The sequence below is a fragment of the Siphateles boraxobius genome, unplaced genomic scaffold, assembly GCF_051911475.1.
Source record: "Siphateles boraxobius isolate OS27281-9 unplaced genomic scaffold, OSU_SipBor_1 12, whole genome shotgun sequence".
NCBI lineage: Eukaryota > Metazoa > Chordata > Actinopteri > Cypriniformes > Leuciscidae > Siphateles > Siphateles boraxobius.
In genome coordinates, this window is record NW_027508722.1 from 35,834,435 (window position 1) to 35,856,763 (window position 22,329).

At 35.2% G+C, this 22,329-nt stretch overlaps 1 protein-coding gene across 5 annotated transcripts in view; it reads left to right on the forward strand.

The window, feature by feature from the left end:
• Positions 1–5,105: 5,105 nt before the first annotated feature.
• dnah3 (dynein axonemal heavy chain 3) overlaps positions 5,106–22,329 on the forward strand; it is a 46,217-nt gene continuing 28,993 nt past the window's right edge. The window contains exons 1-14 of one of the 5 annotated variants that reach the window (XM_077219316.1): positions 5,106–5,651; positions 5,749–5,777; positions 6,762–6,806; positions 10,194–10,232; positions 12,041–12,166; positions 14,191–14,277; positions 14,378–14,573; positions 15,944–15,998; positions 16,129–16,228; positions 16,962–17,154; positions 17,481–17,676; positions 17,760–17,885; positions 19,681–19,876; positions 20,226–20,405. In XM_077219316.1, the coding sequence (XP_077075431.1) occupies positions 14,191–14,277; positions 14,378–14,573; positions 15,944–15,998; positions 16,129–16,228; positions 16,962–17,154; positions 17,481–17,676; positions 17,760–17,885; positions 19,681–19,876; positions 20,226–20,405 (1,329 nt within the window). In that variant the 5' untranslated portion in view covers positions 5,106–5,651; positions 5,749–5,777; positions 6,762–6,806; positions 10,194–10,232; positions 12,041–12,166. Of the gene's footprint in view, positions 5,652–5,748; positions 5,778–6,761; positions 6,807–10,193; positions 10,233–12,040; positions 12,167–13,513; positions 13,737–14,190; positions 14,278–14,377; positions 14,574–15,943; positions 15,999–16,128; positions 16,229–16,961; positions 17,155–17,480; positions 17,677–17,759; positions 17,886–19,680; positions 19,877–20,225; positions 20,406–22,329 lie in introns of those variants that run through there. The other 4 variants (XM_077219315.1, XM_077219313.1, XM_077219314.1 and 1 more) reach the window with 4 other exon arrangements.

The following is a 22,329-nucleotide window of genomic DNA, read 5'->3' on the forward strand; positions in this document are numbered from 1 at the left end:
AATGCATTAAATTGATCAAAAGTGACAGTAAAGACATTTATAATAGTACAAAAGATTTCTATTTTAAATAAATGCCGTTCTTTTGAACTTTCTATTTATTAAAGAATCCTGGAAAAATAAACATATTACGGTTTCCACAAAAATATTAATGTTTTCAACATTGATAATCAGAAATGCTTCTTGAGCGGCAAATATTAGAATGATTTCTGAAGGATAATGTGACACTGAAGACTGGAGAAATGATGCTTTGCTAACAGGAATAAATTACATTTTACAATATATTAGAATACAAAACAGTTATTCTAAATAGTAATAATATTTTCTTTTATAGTGTTTAATTACTGTGTTTTTAAACAAATAAATGCATCTTTGGTGAGCAGTCTTCTTTAAAAAATGTTACAGACCCAAAACATTTGAACAGAAGTCAGGGTATATCATTTTGACTAAACATATTAATGATTTAATATATGGTAGTATTTGTTGTGCCTTTATGATGATTTAAATAAAAAATGTGTTATATAAGAAGAATGGAGAATAAAAGCCTAATCTTTATGCAAAATATTATAGATACAATTATTGCAAATAATTTATTTTTTTAATTTTTTATTCTGAGGTGATCTAGACACGTGTTTTTGAATTTATAAACAATGATTATACATAATTTCAGTTGCTATTATTTAGAGAGTTACATTATATCACACTAGCAATAGTATTTGTTTAAATGCCTGGTAAATAATTTGGTTAATCAGTTTGTGTATACAATATTGTATAATTGTATTAATATTGTAACTCAGTGACCTACCATGGTCTGATACCATCGTAAACGTGTGGTGGATACGGTATGAGCAACACTGTGTTGATAAATGCGTGTGTGTGTGTGTGTGTGTGTGCTGGTCATATCTGGGCTGTTGCATCAGCTTCATTCTCCCAGGCTTTGCTGTAATGCAGTGTTTCCGCTCCGTGTCCGGACCCCTCATTCCCTCTTTGTTCCCATCAGTGCACATGGATTTAGCCGGACTAATTCAGTGCTGATCCATCACAGCACGGCTTGCACTTTTCCACAGGCACTGAGGCTCTGCGTGGGTCACTGTAGGGTGAGAAGGGCTTCTGAAATCTCATTTGATTCACTAACATCACGCCAAACTCAGAAGTTGTGATTGTGAAAATGATTGGCTATAAGTAAGATTATGGTTATGAGGAATTTGTCTTTCTTTTCTTGAACAAATTGCAAGATCAACAGTGCAAAGTTCTGGTGAATGTGCTTCAATATGCGACAGAAGACGTTATCATGTGATGACCAGCAGTTTCTCCTCGGTGTCTCTCTTTGTCTCGCGGACACACTTAAACGCATCACACCAACACACTGCTGAGCTTCAGTGAGTCTCAGTTCAGTTGTCATGGATACTGCCACATACAGTGCCAGAAATAAAAAAAATAAAAAATAATTAAAAGCTTCAATAGGAGAAGGAACCATCCAACTGTTATCCTCTGAATTCATAATTTAATGTCATAATATATATAAAAATTGAAGTCAACCATTTCACCCAATATTTGTGTATTTTTCTGGTTCTGGTTATCAAAGGTCACATGAGGTTCATCAAAGCTGTGGTCATGAATCTCTCAGAAGCTGGACTGTGTGGGGTTTGATCACGGGTGTCAGTGTTCGGGTGATGCCTCGCGGGGGTTACGCTCCCATCAGCGGCCCTGCGGAGGTCCTGTGTGTGTGTGTGTGTGTGTGTGTGTGTGTGTGTGTGTGTGTGTGTGTGTGTGTGTGTGTGTGTGTGTGTGTGTGTGTGTGTGTGTGTGTGTGTGTGTGTGTGTGTGTGTGTGTGTGTGTGTGTGTCAATAACATACAATACCTTAAAGATATCAAATTAGTAACGGATATCCAAAAAGGATTTGTGATTTAACACACACTCATCTTTAAGGGAATTTCAATTAGTTGTGTAGGGTAATGTAATTAGAAAATCTGTATAAGGTTACAAGGACATTTGTGTGTGTGTGTGTGTGTGTGTGTGTGTGTGTGTGTGTGTGTGTGTGTGTGTGTGTGTGTGTGTGTGTGTGTGTGTGTGTGTGTGTGTGTGTGTGTGTGTGTGTGTGTGTGTGTGTGCGCAAATGATTTTGTAAGATCATCTTACGAAAATGACTTGTACACCAGCATAGAGAGATCTGTCTTCAATCACTTCTAATTAGTAGTCAAGATTGAATTTACTACAAAAAAGCAATAAATAATATTTACAATAAAGGAAGTCTTTTCAAAATCTTTTTTGAATTATTGCATTGTGACTATTTTCATGACATTTTTATCGTAATGCTGGGCTGCATTTTCTGCAAATGTCTTATTAAAAAAAATGATTTTTTAAGGAGCTTATGATTTCTTGCATTTCTTTCATTTTCATGACTTTAAAGTAATTATTTTTATTGTGCCAAAAAACATGCTTATATGTCATGAAAATAATTTTAATGCTAAATTTTCTGTGTGCAATTTTATTTTATTAAAAACAAAAGAAAAAAGCAAATAATATTTGGCACAAAAAATTAGAATTAATTTATTCATGATATTCATTAAATAATTCATTAAATGTCATGGAAACCATTTTTTATTGTAATGACAAAAACAATTGTTTAACTGGCATTGAAAATAATGTAAAAAATTTAATGGTCAAAAAAAGACTTGATTTTCTGTATGCAAATTTAATTTCTTTTTCTTTTCTTTCTTTCTTTCTTTCTTTCGATTTAGCCTATATTCTAATGAAAACTGATCAGAAAACAGGACAACCTGGAGTCTGCCTGCTCTGCTCAGCACATTCACTACACACTGTAAAACATATCCTGGTACATTTATGATGGAAAACTGGCAGCTGTGGGTGCCAGAAATTCCAGTTCTACACAGTTTGCCTGTATATGTTACTAATAACTTATAACCGTATATTTTATCAAGTGATATAAAGTTAATATATTTAACTACCAAAATCAGTCTTTTAACCTTAAAATATGCCAATAACACCAGAATAAGACAGGTGGCACAGTAGAAAGCCATAAGATAAATCATAGTTCTTTGAAAGTGGCAGGTTCATGAAACATGGTCAATACTTGTGTATATACGGTACAGTGTCACTTACAAAACCATCAGGGTAACACATCACACACTGTGATTTACAGTTAAGCAATTAACATTAATGTAGCATTTTTACAGTATTTTCTGTAAAAACTACAAGAATATTTTTTCCAGTGCAGGGTTAAAGCGGTTTCTGCTGTTTCACATGACCGCAGGCCCGTTACGGTGATGCCCGTTTTTAGAAAGCCCCAAAATACTACCTGAACACATCACACACACACACACCTGCCTCACTCAGTACATGTCCCCGGTTGATGCCCAGGTGTCACACACACACACACACACACACACACACACACACACACACACACACACACACACACACACACACACACACACACACACACACACACACACAGAACGCCTCTGTTTGCTCATCCTCGTGTTTTTCCCCTGCTAGTTTGGGTTATTTTAATCTGAGCGTCTTTGGGCAGAAAAGTAGGCCTTTCCCATGGTGCCCTTCTCTCTCTTTCTTATACGCAAGCTTCATGAGAAGCTGATGTGGTGTTTGCTAAGAATAATCCCTATACTCTCTCTCAGATTTAGTGATATGATCAAACCCTAACAGTAGTATTAACTCTGGTGTGTAATTCTTCTCTGGTTTTCACTATGAATATGAATCTGCTTCACAGAAGGAGGGACTCGAAGATCACGAAGACTGGAGGCTGCAGGATTCACTTCACTGTACAAAGGAAGAAATCACACAGAAACCTGTTGAAAATACATAGCAACACCCTGGCAACCATCACAGTATTAATACTCCAACCATACTCACAAGAGGTGAGTTTTCCACAGACAAACGACACAAGAAAATCGTAAAATATATATTTTTACATGTATAATATTTAAGTTGACCATTAGTATATTAATATTTGATGTTTTTGATCATCCTTTACTGATAGTATATTCAATTTGGATAAAATCTTAATAATATTAATTTTTGTCTAGATTAATGTTTGTGGGTATATATTTGCTTTTTTAAATTTCATTTCAGTCTTTTGATTTAAGGTGTGCTGTGAAATATGTTCTTTTGTTAGTTTTTCCTTTGTTATTTTGTGTGTGTGTGTGTGTGTGTGTGTGGCAGGCCCACATCTCTTCTTTATTCTACTGTATGTGTATTTGAAACACTATAATACAAGCACACGCACGCACGCACGCACGCACGCACACACACACACACACACACACAGAGAGAGCTCCGGACACTGCCATCTCATAAAGCAACACAAATAAACAAAACAAGCTTTGACAGGACTAACACACACACACTGACCAACTCTTCGTCCTCTACCTTGTCATAAAGCATAAATGTGAAAGTTTGGAGGAGATGAGCATCCTCCAGATAGAGCACCTTTACTGTCAGACGATCTCAATCTCTCTAGACATACAGAGATTCACCTCTGATAGAGTTCATAAATAAATAAACAACACCCTAAAGTCATCTGCTGATATTTCATGAGTCATAAAGTGATATAACATGGAAACACACATGAAAACTTCATTTCCAAGTGCTGAAATGTTTCAGTTGCTTATTTAGAATGCTTTTAATTTAAATACACAGCATTTTTAATTTCTTAAAAGATAAGACGTTCGTAGATTTAATTTCCTCTTTGTGCTTCATTTTGTTTTGTCGTGTTTTTGCATGTTTCAGTTTTTCACAGCATATGGCCTGAGATTAAAAAATAATGACTGTTCCTTATGTGGTTCAGCTGGCAAAATATCGGGATTAACATTATAAGATCAGGCCTACAAATTTATGAAAATATGATAGAGACATATTTCAAAGAACTTATTTCCAGTAACTGTAACATAAAACATTTGCACTGATGAGTTTTATTGGATATACAGGCTCCTTCTATTTAAAAGTTGATAATGCTCTATTGTGCTAACTGCCTTAAGAGTGTAAAAGTGTATTTTACACATTTGATTCCCTGACCTGGGCATGTTTGTGTCTGGCTGCGTAACATGACCTGGTGTAACCCATCAGTGTGTATGAAGTTATGATTTAATAACTGATCTCCAGCCTGTGATTGGCTCAGACTGGATGACGATCATCATGATTACACGTCTGAAGCTTCTTCACCAGGGGAATGAGTGACAGCTGCTCCAGCTCATAGTTCACACAGCTGATGCTCACACACTAACACACTCGCATTCACAGCTCTTTATACACTATGACACAAATACAGGCGTCACACTGATGACAACATCATAGAATTGTTCTAAATCATTACCGCATTTTATCGATTACCGCAGAAAATTACATTGACTAGTGCACTTACAATGGTAGGCTGTGGGGCAATTTAGGCTTTAACCTTTGTTAAAACACACTTTCAGTAGAACTGTTTTTTATTTTTTTATGTGTAAACGGTTTAATTCTTCCTAATTGTCGAGGTGCAGGAACTTCCAGTCATGCATTACTCATGGTTTTACTCCATATAAAATATAAAAGCGCTTTAGTGAGTACATCATACATATCCCTCACACAAATACCGCATGGAAGATTAAAAACTGGTTGAAGATGGATGAATTGGTAAGCTATTTATTTATTTATATGTTTATGTATTTATTGTTTTATTATATCAGTCTCATACTAACAAATGGTTTTCTTTCCTGTTTTTCTAATGAAGTTGGAAGTTGGGCCAGAAGATATCCAAAGGTTTGTCCCTTTTTAGAGTATTGTGTTTTTAAAATGCAGTGTCAATTTAAAAATAGTTCTGAAACCGATGGACCAATCAGGTGAATCTGGGGTGAGCATGTTTACATATGGATGTGTATTAAAGGGATAGTTCACCCAAAAATGAATATTCTGTTATAATTTACTCACGCCTCAAGTTGTTCCAGCCCTGTATGAATATCTTTCTTCTGCTGGATGTGTGTATATTGGGAAAAAAGTACTATGGAAGTCATTAAAGGCCCATCAACTGTTTGGTTACTGACATTCTTCAAAATATCTTCTTCTGTGTTCAGCAGAAGAAAGAAACTCTTACCTTAAGTTTAAATTAGCAACTGTATATGGGAGTTGACTGGCCAATAAACAAACAAACTACCTATATTCAATAAGTATTTTGACTAAATGTTTGTTTTATTAACTTTCAGTAGTACTCTGCATATATGATCTAATAGCTAACTTTATCCTTTATTAGCGTTTTGTAGAAACGTGTAACCTCTTTATTGAGCTGCATTAAGCTTTTCAGTTTCTCATTTTATAATTTCTTCTTTTCATTGCTTTTTCTTTCTGTCTTTTACTCAAGTCACTATAACTCAGCATCAGGCGGCTCTTCTTTCATTCTGTGCGTCTGTCGTTCCTTTACAGAAAGAGTGCAGTCATTCTGCATTAGGACTGTCATTCCCGAGAGGAAACCGGGAGCGCTGCGAGCTTTTGAAGACCTTTAACTATCTCTCTCTCGATTTCTCTCTCGCACTCTTTTATTATCAATGTAGAGTTTTGCAGGGTTGACAGCTCTTAAAGTGTGTGTGTGTGTGTGTGTGTGTGTGTGTGTGTGTGTGTGTGTGTGTGTGTGTGTGTGTGTGTGTGTGTGTGTGTGTGTGTGTGTGTGTGTGTGTGTGTGTGTGTGTGTGTGTGTGTGTGTGTGTGTGTGTGTGTGTCAAGGTCAAGGGCTGAGCGATTCTTGTATTTCAGGCAGCATGAGGACAGGACGGGCCGCCGTCAGAGGTCACGCTCTGCGTAAGGAGACCTTTCCCTTTTCTTTTAGCAGTAATGACTCTTGTGACCTCCTGACCTTTGCCTGAATGAGTGGAATGAGTGTCGGTTTCAGGAAGGAAACTAATGAGCAGAAATGCCGGGGCTTGTGGGATTTCTTCTGGGAGAGAAACTTTAATTAACAAATCCAATTTGGACGTAATTAATGTTATTTGGAAAAAGAACACGAGACAAAGGTGTACTGGTATCAGATGGTAATGCCATGGTTCTTATGTTATATCATAGTACTGATTAACATATATATGTGTATATATACAGTATATATATATATATATATATATATATATATATATATATATATATATATATAAATATAATGCTATTTACATATTTAATCTATCTATATCTATCTGTCTGTCTGTCTGTCTAGCGCATTAAATTGATCAAAAGTGACTGTAAAGACATTTTATACGTTTTTTTTTTACTTTCTATTCATCAAAGAATCCTTAAAAACAACAGTATCACGATTTCCACAAAATATGAAGCAGCACAACTGTTTTCAACATTGATAATAATCAGAAATATTTCTTGAGCAGCAAATCATCATATTAAAATGATTTCTGAAGGATCATGTGACACTGAAGACTGGAGTAATGATGCTGAAAATTCAGCTTTGATAGACTTAGACTTAGACTTAGACTTCTCTTTATTAATCCTTTGGGATGACTCCCGCAAGGAAGTTGAAAAGACCAGCAGCAGTTTTAGCAAGGAGGAAGGAGAATAGTAGATAATACATTTTTTTTAAACAAAAAAAACAGAATAATAATAATTATAAAAATAATAATAACATTAGTCAGAATATCCACAAAAAAAACCCATAAATAAATTACAGGAATCACAGGAATAAATTAACTTTGACAATATATTCACATAGAAAACAGCTATTTTGAATAGCAATAATATTTCACTGCTTTTACTGTATTTTTGATCAAATAAATGCAGCCTTGGTGAGCATAAGAGACTTCTTACAAAAACATTAAATATCCAACACCAAACTTTTGAACGGTAGTTTATAATAATTGTCAGAGATATGTTTTTATATATTATACAGAACAGTCAATCAGTCTGCTAGTGAATCTATGGTTAATTTTGCAATTATAACTATATTACTGTATATTAGTCTGATTATTTTTTACAGCTACTTACAAAATAAGTAAATAAATGTACAGGGGCTGCACATTAAATATTGACCTGAAATTATTTTATTACTTAACAGACAAAAAAATCTTTGCTTTGTAAGTATAAAATGATAATATATGGCCTAACCCAAACCCTACCCATCACAGAAACATGTGCAAAACACTAGATTTAATTATGTTTTGTCTGATTTATAAGCCTTTTTAACTAGTGCGGACCAGTAAAATGTCCTCTCAAGTAGAACCAAACATACACACACACACACACACACACACACACACACACACACACACACACACACACACACACACACACACACACACACACACACACACACGTGTAGGTATCTGGCCACAGATGCGTTTTTCCATTTCTCTCTTAATGAAACTGCTGCACCTCTGATCATCTCCTCTGTTTCACCCCTCTCTCACTTTCACTGGCGACCACGGCGACGGCATCCCTTTCTCACCCTCCTCATCACCACGGCGACCCACTCGGCCCGTAAACCAAACCGCCAGAACCCACATCAAATATTAACCGCCCCATTAATGAGTTTTCCATCGCTCGTACACACACACGCAGCCGTAATTAACGGAAAGCACTTACCATGTATCACTTAAATTTACTCTGCGACCACAAGTGAGAGAGAAAGAGAGAAAGAGAGAGAGAGAGAGAGAGAGTGAGAGAGAGATAGAGAGAGAGATGACAGTTTTCAACTCCTTGAAGAAAAGCATCACGTCTCAGCAGGGAAGATCATGTGTCATACACGACATGCATGTTTACATTCAATCTGCAAGAAAAGGATGCTGCTTTAATATTCAATGTGTGTGTGTGTGTGTGTGTTGGGGGACGGGACGGGGTATGTGGGTGTGTTAATATTTCATGGCATTATCAAGTTACTGGTGAATGTGCTTGTTCTGACCTAAAGTCTGTGTGAAACTGCAGACTACAGTGCTTGCTTCACTCTTTGCGGCCCTGCACGCTGAGCTCAAGTGGACCGTAATTGGGAGCTTGTCTGGGATTTGAACTCGAGACCTCTGCATCTGAAGCAAGACTCGGATGGTCACGTTCATTTCTCTTTAGATATACATTCTCGAAATTACTTGGTTTGGGGTCATAAGTCTCAGAAGCTGTGTTTATTTAATCAGATATACAGTAAAAACAGTGATGTTGACAAAATATTACAATTTTGCACACAAAAAAAGAAAAAAAAACAAAGCTAAATTTTCATCATCATTACTTCAGTCTTCAGTGACACATGACCCTTCAGAAATCATTCTAATATGCTGATTTGCTGGACAATATTTAAATTTTTTATTATTATCAATGTTGAAAACAGTTGTGCTGCTTCATTTTTTTGGTGGAAACGGTAATATATGTTTTTTAAGATTCTTTGAGTATTAGAAAGAAATATTTTGTAACATTATAAATGTCTTTATTGTCACTTTTGAACAATTTAACGCACCCTTGCTAAAACTAAATTATAAATAAATGTTGTTACTTCAAATAAAATAAATGTTAAAAATTGATTTTATTTCAGCTAGTTGCCAAACATTTCTCTTTTTCATTTAGTTTAACTTTGGTGTACTAAAATAACTAAAACTGAAATAAATATTAATGAAAATAAAAATGACAAAAACAAAATTACTAAAACTTGAACAAAAAATTTAAATGAAACGGAACATAAAAATAAACATTCATAACTATAATATTATCTCAAAGATACTAAAATAACACTGATTTAAATGTTTTGCAATAAACCTAAAAAATATTGGTATTACATTCAATGACAATATTTTGATTCGTCATTGCATCATTCATAATGGTTTGAGGGATAAGTAGTTAATAAGTTAGGTAATATTTCATCCTGATGATCTCATCGCTATGGAAGAAAAAATGCTTGGGAAAAATACAAAAGCACTGGTAAAGTGGGAAATCACTTATTTATTACATAGAAAGTTTTCCTTTAAAAAACATTGTTTCTGAACTCTACATTACATGACCAAACCAGTTATTATTGACTGTTTCACCGTCTTAGAAAACAAGTTTAACTGCACTATTCTATTGTCATTTACCTTGATCCAGACCTCTATGATGTTCTGTCTTCTGTGAAACTACTTTTTATGGAAGTTTTGTCCTGTCTTTGACAGTTACCGTATAGTTTTAGGAGCAGCTTGAATATTTTTTTAAAACGTCTTGTTTTATGTTCCACAGATGGAAACAAAAGTCATGCGGGTTTGAAACAACATGATGGTGAGTAAAAAAGACAGAATTTCATTTTCAGGAAAACACAGCAAACTTTCGATTCTGAGATTTCAAAGGTTTGGGATGAAAGTGTACCTCTACAATAAAAAAAAATTAAAGTCTAAATATCTCTCAAATACACACGGATGCATATAGTCTGAACCAGTGTAATGCCTCATGAGGAATCTGCCCTGAGAGAGCAGTTTAGAAATCACTTAAAGCTATTAGTGTATCGCGGTTACAATGAGTGTCTGATTCGCTGACTTCATGAAAAGAGATGAGAGAGAGCGAGCGAGGGAATGTGTCTTTTTGTATTTGCATGCTAGAACAGCAGAGTGTTCTAAATGTCTTTATAGATGAAAGACAATTAAGTCTTTAGTCATGTAATTACATGCTGTCTCTCTCTCTCTCTCTCTCTCTCTCTCTCTCTAGCTCAGTCTCTCCCACTCGTAACCATTTCTATTTCCAGAACTGATGTGTTATCAAGTTCCATGCACGAAATATTACATTTTAACAGGTTATATACAGAGACCTGGGTTTAGCTGTGATGTGATATAAGCTCTAGATGAGCTGTGAGAATGTGAAATGACAGTTTGATGGGTCAATCCAGTCCTTTCTTGCATGTTACTGGTCTTATTGTGCACAATTATGTGTTGCACATTTTTCTAAAGCACAAAATGTTAATCTTTTTACTTGCTCTGCCTCTGAAACAACTCTTTCCCCCCCCCCCGAATCTCTCAACCCCTGTGTATTCCCAACATATTAAATCATTCTAAATGTTTTCTCTTGCATATCCTTTTCCACTCGTATTAACATCTCTTGATGAAATTCAAATGGATTGTGGATGGTTTCAATTTGACTTTAAGGATGTGCTGAATGTTATTTTAAGTTTCATAGTTCATGCATCAGATGCTTTGTTGTGAGTTTTCATATACCGTGCATTATAATGACCACAGTTTTGCCAATTATTTAGACTTTATTGCACATACAGGTAGTAAGATTTTCAAATGTTTTTGAAAGAGAGTTTCTTGTGCTCAGCAATGCTGAATTTATTTGATCAAACATACAGTAAAAACTGTAATATTGTGAAATATTTTTATGATTTGAAATGTCTGTTTTCTATTTCTAATATATTTTAAAATGTAATTCATTCCTGTGATCAAAGCTGAATTTTCTGCATCGTTACTCCAGTCTTCAGTGTCATGATCCTTCAAAAAATAATTCTAATATGATGATTTGCTGCTCAAGGAACGTTAATTCTGAAGGATCATGTGACACTGAAGACTGGAGTAATGATGCTGAACATTCACTTTGGCATCACAGTAATAAATTACATTTTAAAATATACTCACATAAAAAACAGTTATTTCAAATTGTAATAATTTTTTGCAATATTGCTATTTTTACCGTACCTTTTATCAAATAAATGCAGCAAACATAAGAGACTTCTTTCAAAATCATTAAAAATCGTAATTTTTCCAAACTTTTTGACTAGTAGTGTGATTCTGACTGACTCATTTCCAGAATGTCAGGCTCATTGTCGTCTTGATCGGCATGTGTGATCCAGTGTAATCTCTGGTGTAATCTAGTCCAGTCTCAGTCTGTAATCTAGTTGTAGAGCTAGACTGTGTCCTTGTTTAGACATCTGAAAGCAGTAAACACAGAAGTCATGTTTATTTGATGCTGACAGCACTGGAGTTAGTTGATCTGTGTGTGCTGGATCACTCACTAGTGTCTGATCACGTCTACTGATGACCTTGTGTGTTAGTGAAAGTAGGGTATGTGAAGAAATCTGTGATAAGTGAAGTCTTTTTCAGCTGAATGCGGGAGATTAGGATGTGGAATAAAGAATTACTGCTAAGAGGACAGAAACTGGAATACCGGACGGGACGGTTGGATTTACCTGGCTTTCTCCCTCTTAAGTAAGGCAGACTTTATTACAGGTGATTGCTCTGTATAGAGGTCTGGTGATGAATGGCTCTTGTCCGCTCTCAGGTCCTTTGCCAGTTCTGTGGTTATTTATTCGGAGAGTTTAACAGCGTGACCTCAAAACACACACACATACACATATAAAGAGAGTGTGAGAGAGTGCATTATATATATAATACACCGTGCTAAAAAAGTGCATTGTTTCTGCTGGTTAAAGATGTCTATAATTAGATATAAATCAGGACAAGGCGAGAGGCCCCATATACCCCTTTTCCACCAAAGCATTTTGAGAGCCGGTTCGGAGCCGGTGCCTACTCGCGAACCGGTTCTTTGTGTTTCGACAGCCAAAGAACCGGTTTTCGGCCAGGAAAACTGGTTCCAAAGCGGCACCAACTCTTTGCTGGACTAGAACCAGAGAACCGTTCTTTTACCACCGTGTCATGCTTACGGCGGGGCTGGAGGCGGGTTTAGATGTGTCCTAAACATATTTTATGACCGCAAAGCCAGGAGAAACATTTGCAGAAACACGATGTAGTCCACCATTGTAATTATTATGCTTGAAGTTAATGCAAGCGTTTCTAGCTTTTTTTAAATTTTATTTTTTTATTGAAAACATTATGTAAGCAAAGAAGAAAACAGTCAAAATATAGAACAAATAAACGGAAAGAAAAAAAGACACAAGACAGAGGTACATAACTAATCAGAAATGATTACATATCAAAGGAAAAGATTAAAAGACTTACTTATTTCAATTGTTTTTAAAGCCTTCATGGAACACAAGTTAGAGATAATCCCAAAATAATGTACTTGCTAGCGTTTCTGTATGGCGACGTACACAGTGACGTAACGACGTCGTTCGCTGGGCGCTCTAGTCAGTGGGAAAACAAACCGGTTCTGAGAAGGTTCGCAAGTTGAACCAACTCCGAACTAACTTTGAACCAGCACCAGTTCCGAACCCGTTCTTTTTTGGTGGAAAAGGGGTAATATAGATACTTTATTTTATAAAGGGGCTCAAACTCCCCACAGGGGTCCGCTGCCCATATGTGGGCCATATACTTTTATATGAATCTTTCTTCCAGTGAAATAAAGTTTGTATATATTTTTTTACTGTTTAGTGAACAAAATGGCATTACAAATGACCAATGTTTTACTGCTCAGTGAAGAGGTCCTCTAACGATCGGTGAAACAGCAACACAGTGTGTTCACAGTGTGGCATTACAACTACAATGAAGCACTGTGTAATATTATTATTTGAAAACTATTGACAGTTGTTTTAATGCTTTAGTAACTTATGATTTTATAAATATTCCCTTTTTTGTTTACTAGTAATGTATTATTTTACGCAAACAACTTCACAAAACGTATAGTTTACCGATGATATTGTAACTATAGCGGGCTGTCACCATGTACAGCGCGTGAACAAACATTTATATTGACAACCGGTGACTGACAGAAAGCTCTCAATTCATTAGCAAGCGGCTCGTGCGCGTTTAACGGCTGTGAGGCGCTTTGATCTGGTCAAATAATCAGTCTGTATATTTCTGTGGATGCGATTATGTCGGATTATATGAGGAATGTCTAAAGGTAAGACCATTGTAACCGTTTAAAAAGACGTTTATGTGGAGAACAACTTTTTTTTATGAACGCCTATGAAACCGTATCGAAATTGTTAACGTTAACGTTATTTGTCCGTCTCACTATTTAAAGTTTTCAGACTTGTTGATAACTTAAAAAGTGGGGGTTAAACGTAACTTACTTGTCTTGTACCGGCAGTCAAGACATTTAAACTTGTCGGTGTCTCAAAAGCTAGTAGCTGCCTAGACAGTATTTTTGGCCATCATAGTAAGTTACGCTGCCTGTTATGCAGACAGCATTTTGTCAGTGTTTGTGTAACAGTTAGTGCAAAAAATATTGTACTGTGTTTTATACTGCATAAGCTACTCTGAAACACATTGGCACCATGCCTCAGAATGAAGCCAGTATTTTATCAAAATGTTCTTTAAAGTGTTTTAGTGTACTTGTTTTCCTCGTAACTTAGATGAATGCTAACTCAAGTCATGATGTTGGATGCACTGAGAAGCTGCAGCCCCATCCCGCATCCCAGAATCCCTCTGACCTATATCAGGTGTGTGTAAAGTGTCTCAGTGTCTATGACAATCTCAATTTGATTAGATCTTGTCTGGATGGTTTCCTCTCATCCTGATTTGCTCTCTGTTCTCTTACAGATTTATCTCCTTAACAGCCAATACCCGCCCATCCTGCAGAATCAATCTCGGACGCTTGCGATTCCCTACAAGGAGCTGCGGCACCACAGAACTCCCTGCGAGTCCATTGGGAACAACTACAGCCCGAGAGGCCAAAACCTGAAAATCCAACATCTGCACCACAGACGTCACTCGCTTCAGTGTCTTCCAACTGCATGTATCCTTAACAAACATCTTTCATAGACTAACACACTCAATTATGCTTAAATATGCATATACACTACTTGTTAAAATTTTGGAATAATTGCTATTTTTTAATGTTTTTGAAAGATGTCTCATGCTCAGCAAGGCTGCATTTATTTATTCCAAAACCTATTTTTACGCAGTTATATTGTGAATTATTATTTCAATTTAAAATAATTGTATTTAATTTAAAATGTCATTTATTTCTGTGATCAAAGCTGGATTTTCAGCATCATTACTCCAGTCTTCAGTGTCACATGATCCTTCATAAATCATTCTAATATGATGATTTGCTGCTCGTGAAACATTTCTGAATATTATCAATGTTGAAAACAGTTGTGCTGCTTCATATTTTTGTGGAAACATGATGCACTATGTTTGTGGCAAATAAGCAAATATTGCAAGTATTTAAAAATTAATAGGGGTGTAACAATACCCTCATGTCACGATACTGATACGATATTATTGCGATACTCCAAGACATGGTAAAAGGTTAACAAAAAATGTACTGTTGATTAAAATGCTAAATTATTTTAGACGAATATGCTTGCACTCTTTCACTGACTAGATATATTTAAAATGATGTAGGCCACTTTTTACTGGTAACATAAGACATTTGGCATTATCAGAACCCACAAATATTCCCCCATTGCATTATTATACATTATATTCAACATTATATACAGTAGTTTAATGTAGTTCTGACACTAAAACAAATTTTTTCCTGAACTATCCACAATACATATTGTCACTATCCACGATACATATTGTTGCATTTTTGTATAGCGATATATTGTGACACGATAATACTTTGATTCAGCAAGAATGGATTAAATTGAACAAAAGTGATATAATATATTAGAAAATATATTTTTGATGTTACAAAAGATTTCTATTTCAAATAAATGCTGTTCATTGAACTTTCGATTCATCAAAGACCCCTGAAAAAAAGGTTTCCACAAAAATATTAAGCAGTAATAATTGTTTTCAACTTCTATTGATAATATTAAGAACCGTTATTCATAATCAAGGAATACTAGTAATTGAGATGAAAATCATCATATTAGAATGATTTCTGAAGGATCATGTGAGACTGAAGCCTGAAGTATTGATGCTGAAAATTCAGCTTTGATCACAGGAATAAATTACATTTTAAAGTAGAGTATTAAAATGCAATACAATTATTTTAAATTGTAATAATATTTTTCACAGTATTACTGTATTTCTGATCAAATAAATACAGCTTTCTTTCAAAAATATATAGGCCTAATAATTAATTCAAAACTTTTGACTGGTGTTGTACACACACACTTTAAGTGAATCCCATCTTAACTTCACATTCAGTCTGCAGTGATGCTCCGGTTGTGAGGAGGCGACAACCTACGACCCGAGCACCGAGGTAAAAGTTCTCTCTCTCACACAGCAGACACTTTAAAGCAGAGGTTTAGAGCATATGCGTGTATTTATAGTAATATCTACAGCAGGTACCATCTTTTTAACATTAACAAACAAAATGCCATCATTCTTAGCAGTCGCCCTTTGACACCGAACCAGCAGCTTGAAATCATTCGGCATGAAGAGAAACAAAGACAAAGGGATCAGCTGGATCCTACAGAGAGAGATCTTGAGGTCAGTATTAGCAACATCCATCCAAGCTATATTGATGTTTTTATTCTTCTGAACGATTCCAGTTCCTTAAAGATACACATTGTAACTCTTGGGTCTCTAGCTGTTAAAGATTAAAACTGCATATTGCTTGTGGAGGAACATTGTTTTGGTAATTACGTGAGTTGTGCTTTTTTATCACTAATGACATCAAAACTTTAATAACCGATTTAGTGAGCAATCAGCTTGGGGAAATTAAAGGTACATCTTTGTGTCTGTGACGACCAGTGTTTACAAGCTTGATGACTGCTGAAAATAAGTTGACTATTACAAAGAAAAGCTGAACATTAGTTCACAAATAATATATATAGTTTAAATTTCTACTGCCTTAAGTTATTATTTTGGAATAAATGTAAAAATACCTAAAAACACTAACTTGATGAAATTTATACTTGGTTTTAATAAATAAAACATTATATAGTTATCGCAAAAAATACAAAAGAGAATTGTATTTGGTCTCTCTTTTTTATGTAATGTTTATTTAACCAGGAAAATTGCAGTTAGTCTAACGGACATAAATTTACATTTGATATACAATGCAGTATATAAAAATGCCTCCTCATTTTAATACACCACCAATTTATAAATATAGATAGATAAATAATATGTAATTTTTTTTTAAATGGTTTTAAATAAGAACTGTTTCTCTTGCATCCATCTATCAATTTATATTCTTTCTCCTCTCTTTCTCTCTCAGAGGTATTTGTACTATATCACTGAGGGTATTTACGGCCACATGTTGGCCCCCCACCCTCCAGAGCAGATCACCCGTATCCTGAAGCTGGTACCCAGCCGTTTCCCCGAGGATGAGCAGAAGATGCAGAGGATGCAGGAGGATCTCCTGGAGGAGGTCCAGAGAGACTATGAATTTAGCCTCCGCAAGAGCATCGGTATGACACACGACACCATCTAGAGTAGATGATGTACAGTTCAGCAGGGATATTAATGACAGTAAACAAGTACTATAAAAAAAAATTATATATATATATATACAGTATATATAAATAAATCAAATAATCGTGCGCTTCATAATTTTTTATTCGTTACACTGGGCGATGAGACTAGATATGACTTTCCTCGTACAATAAATATAAATTTCCTTCCCAATTTGTTGACATTTATTGAAAAAAAAAAATTCAAATTTATGTTACTGTCATTTCCACATTTGCATGGCCCGATTAATTTTTCATAATCGTCATCTCTTTCTTATTTTCAGTCGATTATATCCTGCTAGATCCAGCAGAGAGGGAGCGTCTATCAATATCTGCTGTTCCCCGGCCTTTCACGTCCCGTGTAATTCGCGCACCAGTTCCCTGGTCCGTGAACTTCCTGGAAGCTTACAGCTGGCAGACGGAGAACCTCTTCACTGTGAACCCTATGCTTCTCCACATACAGGATCTCTGGATGAGCAGGTCGGCATTATCTCTGATCCATCATGGTCCTAATCATTATGATCCCATATATGATTTATAAAATTATCATGTTTAATTTGTAGTTTCTCGTCTCTGCGGTTTGTGCGTTTGGACGACCTGCTCTCAGCCGATCTTCCGCTCTTACCAGTGGAGTTTGAGGAGCTGGTGCGGCGACAGTGTCAAAACACACGAGATGAACTGCTTAACACGTAAGAGACTTTGTGTGTATATAAATATATATATATGGTTTTTTTTGTGAGGTCTGGTTTAAGTAACTTCCTGCCGTGGACAGTAACAGAAGCAGTACAGATTGAGAAGTCTTACAGACACATGATATATTTACTGTCTGTAGGTTTCATTCTCATGTTCTCTGTAAACCTGTAACTGTAGTCACCTGAATCCAGCTCTATAATTACATCTCTAAGCACGCAAAGGAAGAGCTGGACTTCCAGGAAGCTGTAATTATAGAACTTTATACAGTAGTTAGTTCCGCTCCTTGAATCTGATTGGTCGAGCAGTGTTCCAAAAGGGCCGATATAACAGTCCAACAGCGCTGGGCTTTTCATAGTCATCATCATTTTCTGTGTTTGTTCCCGACAGACTGTCAGTCTGTTTGTAAGTGGTTGAGAAGTGTTTCTTCTTGCAGGTTACATTGAAACTGTGGTAGGTAGCGACAAATTACAAGCCATTTGTATCATTGATTCAGCCCCGTTCATGAGTTCGAGAACAAACAAACAAATGACTTGCCTTTATGAGTCATTTGAATCATTCGTTCAACCAATTTGTTCATCAGCACTGATTCATTCACGGTTTATTATCATCATTCACTAAGACTAAAACTATTTCTAAAACATTTCTCATTTTTGTTTAATTTAACTTGCTAACAAACAAACAAGTGACTTGTCTTTATGAGTGAATCATTCATCACGACTCAACTGTTTTGTTCAAAAACACTGATTCATTTAGTGGTGAAACAACTCACTCTATCTTAATGACTGAGTCTTTTGAGCCATTCATTCAAACACTCTGATTTATTCAGAAACAACTCAGTACTACTCTTTGTTACTTGGAGTTAAACAAAACAAATTTGCATTTATGGATAAGAGAATATAACATGAACTATTAAACTATTGATGCTTGTCTGTTTTATTAATTAGTCATAGCAATGTCCTGATGCCCTCATGAGATAAACTGAACATTTACTGGACTCTGGTAAATCTACATTTGTATAAGGTCAGCGAGTGTGTTGTTGTTTAAATAGTTATCTTCGTCTTGGCTACCTTTGTTCTCAACTCTGTATCCATGGTCTCCTCAAACTACCCAGAGAATCGCACACAATACAAGCTTTTAAAGTTTTGAATGAGGGTTTGAACAATGGGGAAATAAAGAGCAATCTGGACCTGCTTTAACACGAAGGGTGTCCGTGGCTCTACAGCAATAGTCAGTGTGAAGTGTTTAGAAGATATACTGCAGGAAGTGGGAATTTCAGTCTGACGTATCCTTCACTGAATGAATCAGTCAATAACAAGTAAAGTTGGTGATTGACTGGTGTACTATATTACAAGTTTCTAAAGCCTTAATTATAGGTTTGTGTGAGACTTTTATTTCTGTCGATCATATTTTACCTCTCAAAAACAGTTTTTAAACACCCTTTTATTACAGAATTTTAAATGTAAATTTTATACAATAATATGACTTCTTTTAACTTTTGAAGATTTAGACATTTGAGAATATCTTTCACTTAAGCACAGAAAATAAATCAAATTAGTTAACCGATATCATGAACACACCAACTCAAGAAATGAATTTTGATATACAGCCAAGCAGAAAAATTAAGGTAAAATTTTAAAGAAAAATAATTTACATATTTTAAAGAAAAGTTACATATAACATATCACCCGTTTCCTCTGGTGTGTGTGTGTGTGTGTGTGTGTGTGTGTGTGTGTGTGTGTGTGTGTGTGTGTGTGTGTTTGTGTGTGTGTGTGTGTTTGTTGTGTTGTGTAGCTGGCTGCCCAGCTGTGCTTCTCTTTTTGTGACCTTTAAAGACTCGTGGTTGCCACTGGTGCCGAAGAAAGCAAGCATCGCCCCGGTAAAGGCCCAAAAACTCTTCTTCTGTGTGGCTGCACTGATGTCACTGCAGCTGCGCAGTCTGGTGGTCGCATCACTACAGGATCTGCTGCAGTTTTTCCAGCTACATCAGGTACTGAAACCAGTGACACTAGCAACAAAATCATTCCCATTGATGAATTCGTACATAGTGTTTACATGAATGCTAAATAATGTAATTATGCTTATGTTTATCAAGCAGTAAATACAGCAATTTGACCACTGTAAAAATCACTCTAGGTTATTGTCTTGTGGATCTCTATGGCTTTTAAAAAACAGACATGCATTCATTAATAAACAGTTCTTAATAATATACATTCAACATTTTTTCTACTAAGTAATACAGTTCATTTGCCTAATTGTTTCTGTATTTACTCTACCATTCAAAAGTATGAGGTCGGTTTGATTTTTTATGTTTTTTTTAATGTTTTTTTTTTTTGCAGAATGGTAATGATTTTGGGGAGTGTTTTAATGAGCTGCAGTACACACAGCATCCAGTGTTACTGGTGAAGTTAAGACTCGAGGACCCCAGAATTGCATTTGAACCTTCTCTGCAGAGCTGCTGGGAGCTCATACAACAAGCGTTCACACAGATCATCAACAGCGCCCACAACATACCACGGGTAAACACACATATACTTTTATTTAGCAAAAAGAGGACTCCCTGATGATTTCTATTGTTATAGTAGTTATACTATAGTGTAAATTTTTTAAGGATATTTTCTTTAGTGGAGAGGATTGGTATGACTCATGTTATGTCTGCAAAGTTCAGATTGAGTGGCTCCCAATCTTTACTTACATTGGTAAGAGTTATTTTTGGTCCTGGAATATGCACACAAACGCAATCACTTTGTCATAATTTTACACAAACAATGGAAATTAAATATCTAGCAGAACCACAAAAGGAGAATTAAAAAAAAAATGTCATGCTCGCGTTTGTCCATATAATGGCAGTGAATAGCAAACAGCATCAGGGCCATTTCACCGAATGGGTGACATTTGCTTGTTGTAAGTCTTCAAAATTAAACTTAAATTTTTATCTTTTTCAACATTGAATCTAATACTACACATTTAATTATTCAAAATGTGCATTGGTCAATCTCAGGCAACTTTTTTTTTTTTTTTTTTTTACAAGGTTTAAGCAGAAGATGGACGCATGTTTTCTCAATCCTGTTACCGAAAACCATGTGCCATTTAAAAAGCAAGTTTAAAAGCATGTCAATTAATTCCTTTGTTTTCCCCACAAGAAAGTGTTTATTTTAAAGAAATTGTTGGTTATATGTTCCAAAAATTGATATTTGTGACAATAAAATCACTATTAAGGCAAGAACACAAAGCCATTTTTTTCATTTTAAAGAAGACCGAAGCATCAAGTTTATATATTTTTTAAATAATTTAATTTATTAAATAATTGTATAAATGATGGGCCAAACAAAACTGATAAAAACAGTGGTTTTAATTTTATTTTTTTAGAAAAATGAAAAAAATAGTAACAGGACTGAAAGTAACAGGATTGAGTTTTTAAGCAAAAAATTATCAAATAATTGGCATATGGCCACATAGTACATGCTAATAGCATGAGGACACTGAGCCATTTCTAGTGCCTTACCACAAGTTGATATTTTTAAAATAAACAAATAAAATCTAAGAAACAGTTTATGTAACAGGACAGTATGTTGAGATTGACCTTCTCAGTCGTAGTTACAATTTCATCAAATATACAGAAATTAAAATGAGAAGACTAACTTATGGTCTTCCCATTGCCTTCAGAAGATCCAGATGATGCAACTTACTGTTGAAAATGTGTCTTGTGGAATATTCACAGTTTTTCAGAGGGGGGTGTAATAGGGTAACAGGACTGAGTGAAAACCCGGGGACATGACTAAAATGTGTATTTTATCTAAAATATTAGATCAAATGTTTTTTTCTTTTTTCATTTTAAAGCAGATTGGATATAAAGTCACACAACAATGCAAAAAAATTCAGATTTCTGAAGGATTTGAATCATTATATTTCATTGTAAAGTTTAGAGATGTAGAGTGGGGACATGCAGAAAATGCAATTTTTTTAATGTTCTATGTAGTTTTTATTAAAGTTTTTAATTATACATTTTAAATTTGTAGTTAGCTTAATGTGCAGGACATTTTGCTTAATAATAAAATGTATTTTAGAGTTAATTTTCATGCAATTTTATACATATAATGTCCTGGGGACAGAAAGGTCACCCTTTCGGTGGAATGGCTCATCAACCATTAAAAAATGTATGCATAAGTATCATAAAATGATCCCATGTGACACGTGCTTTATATTCTAAATGTTCTGGGGGTATATTATAGGGTTTGGTGGAAAACAAACCTAAATTTAATGCATTATTTAACAAGAATCCTGTCCTTGATCTTCTGTGCTTGACTGTACATTCTTGCAACTCAATTTGCACACAAATTTTGAGATTAAGATTGCGTTTTCAAGATTAATAATAACGCCACATGATATGTAAGAAATTGGTGTATATGTCCGTCATGTTCATTGTGTTTACATCTGTCATCT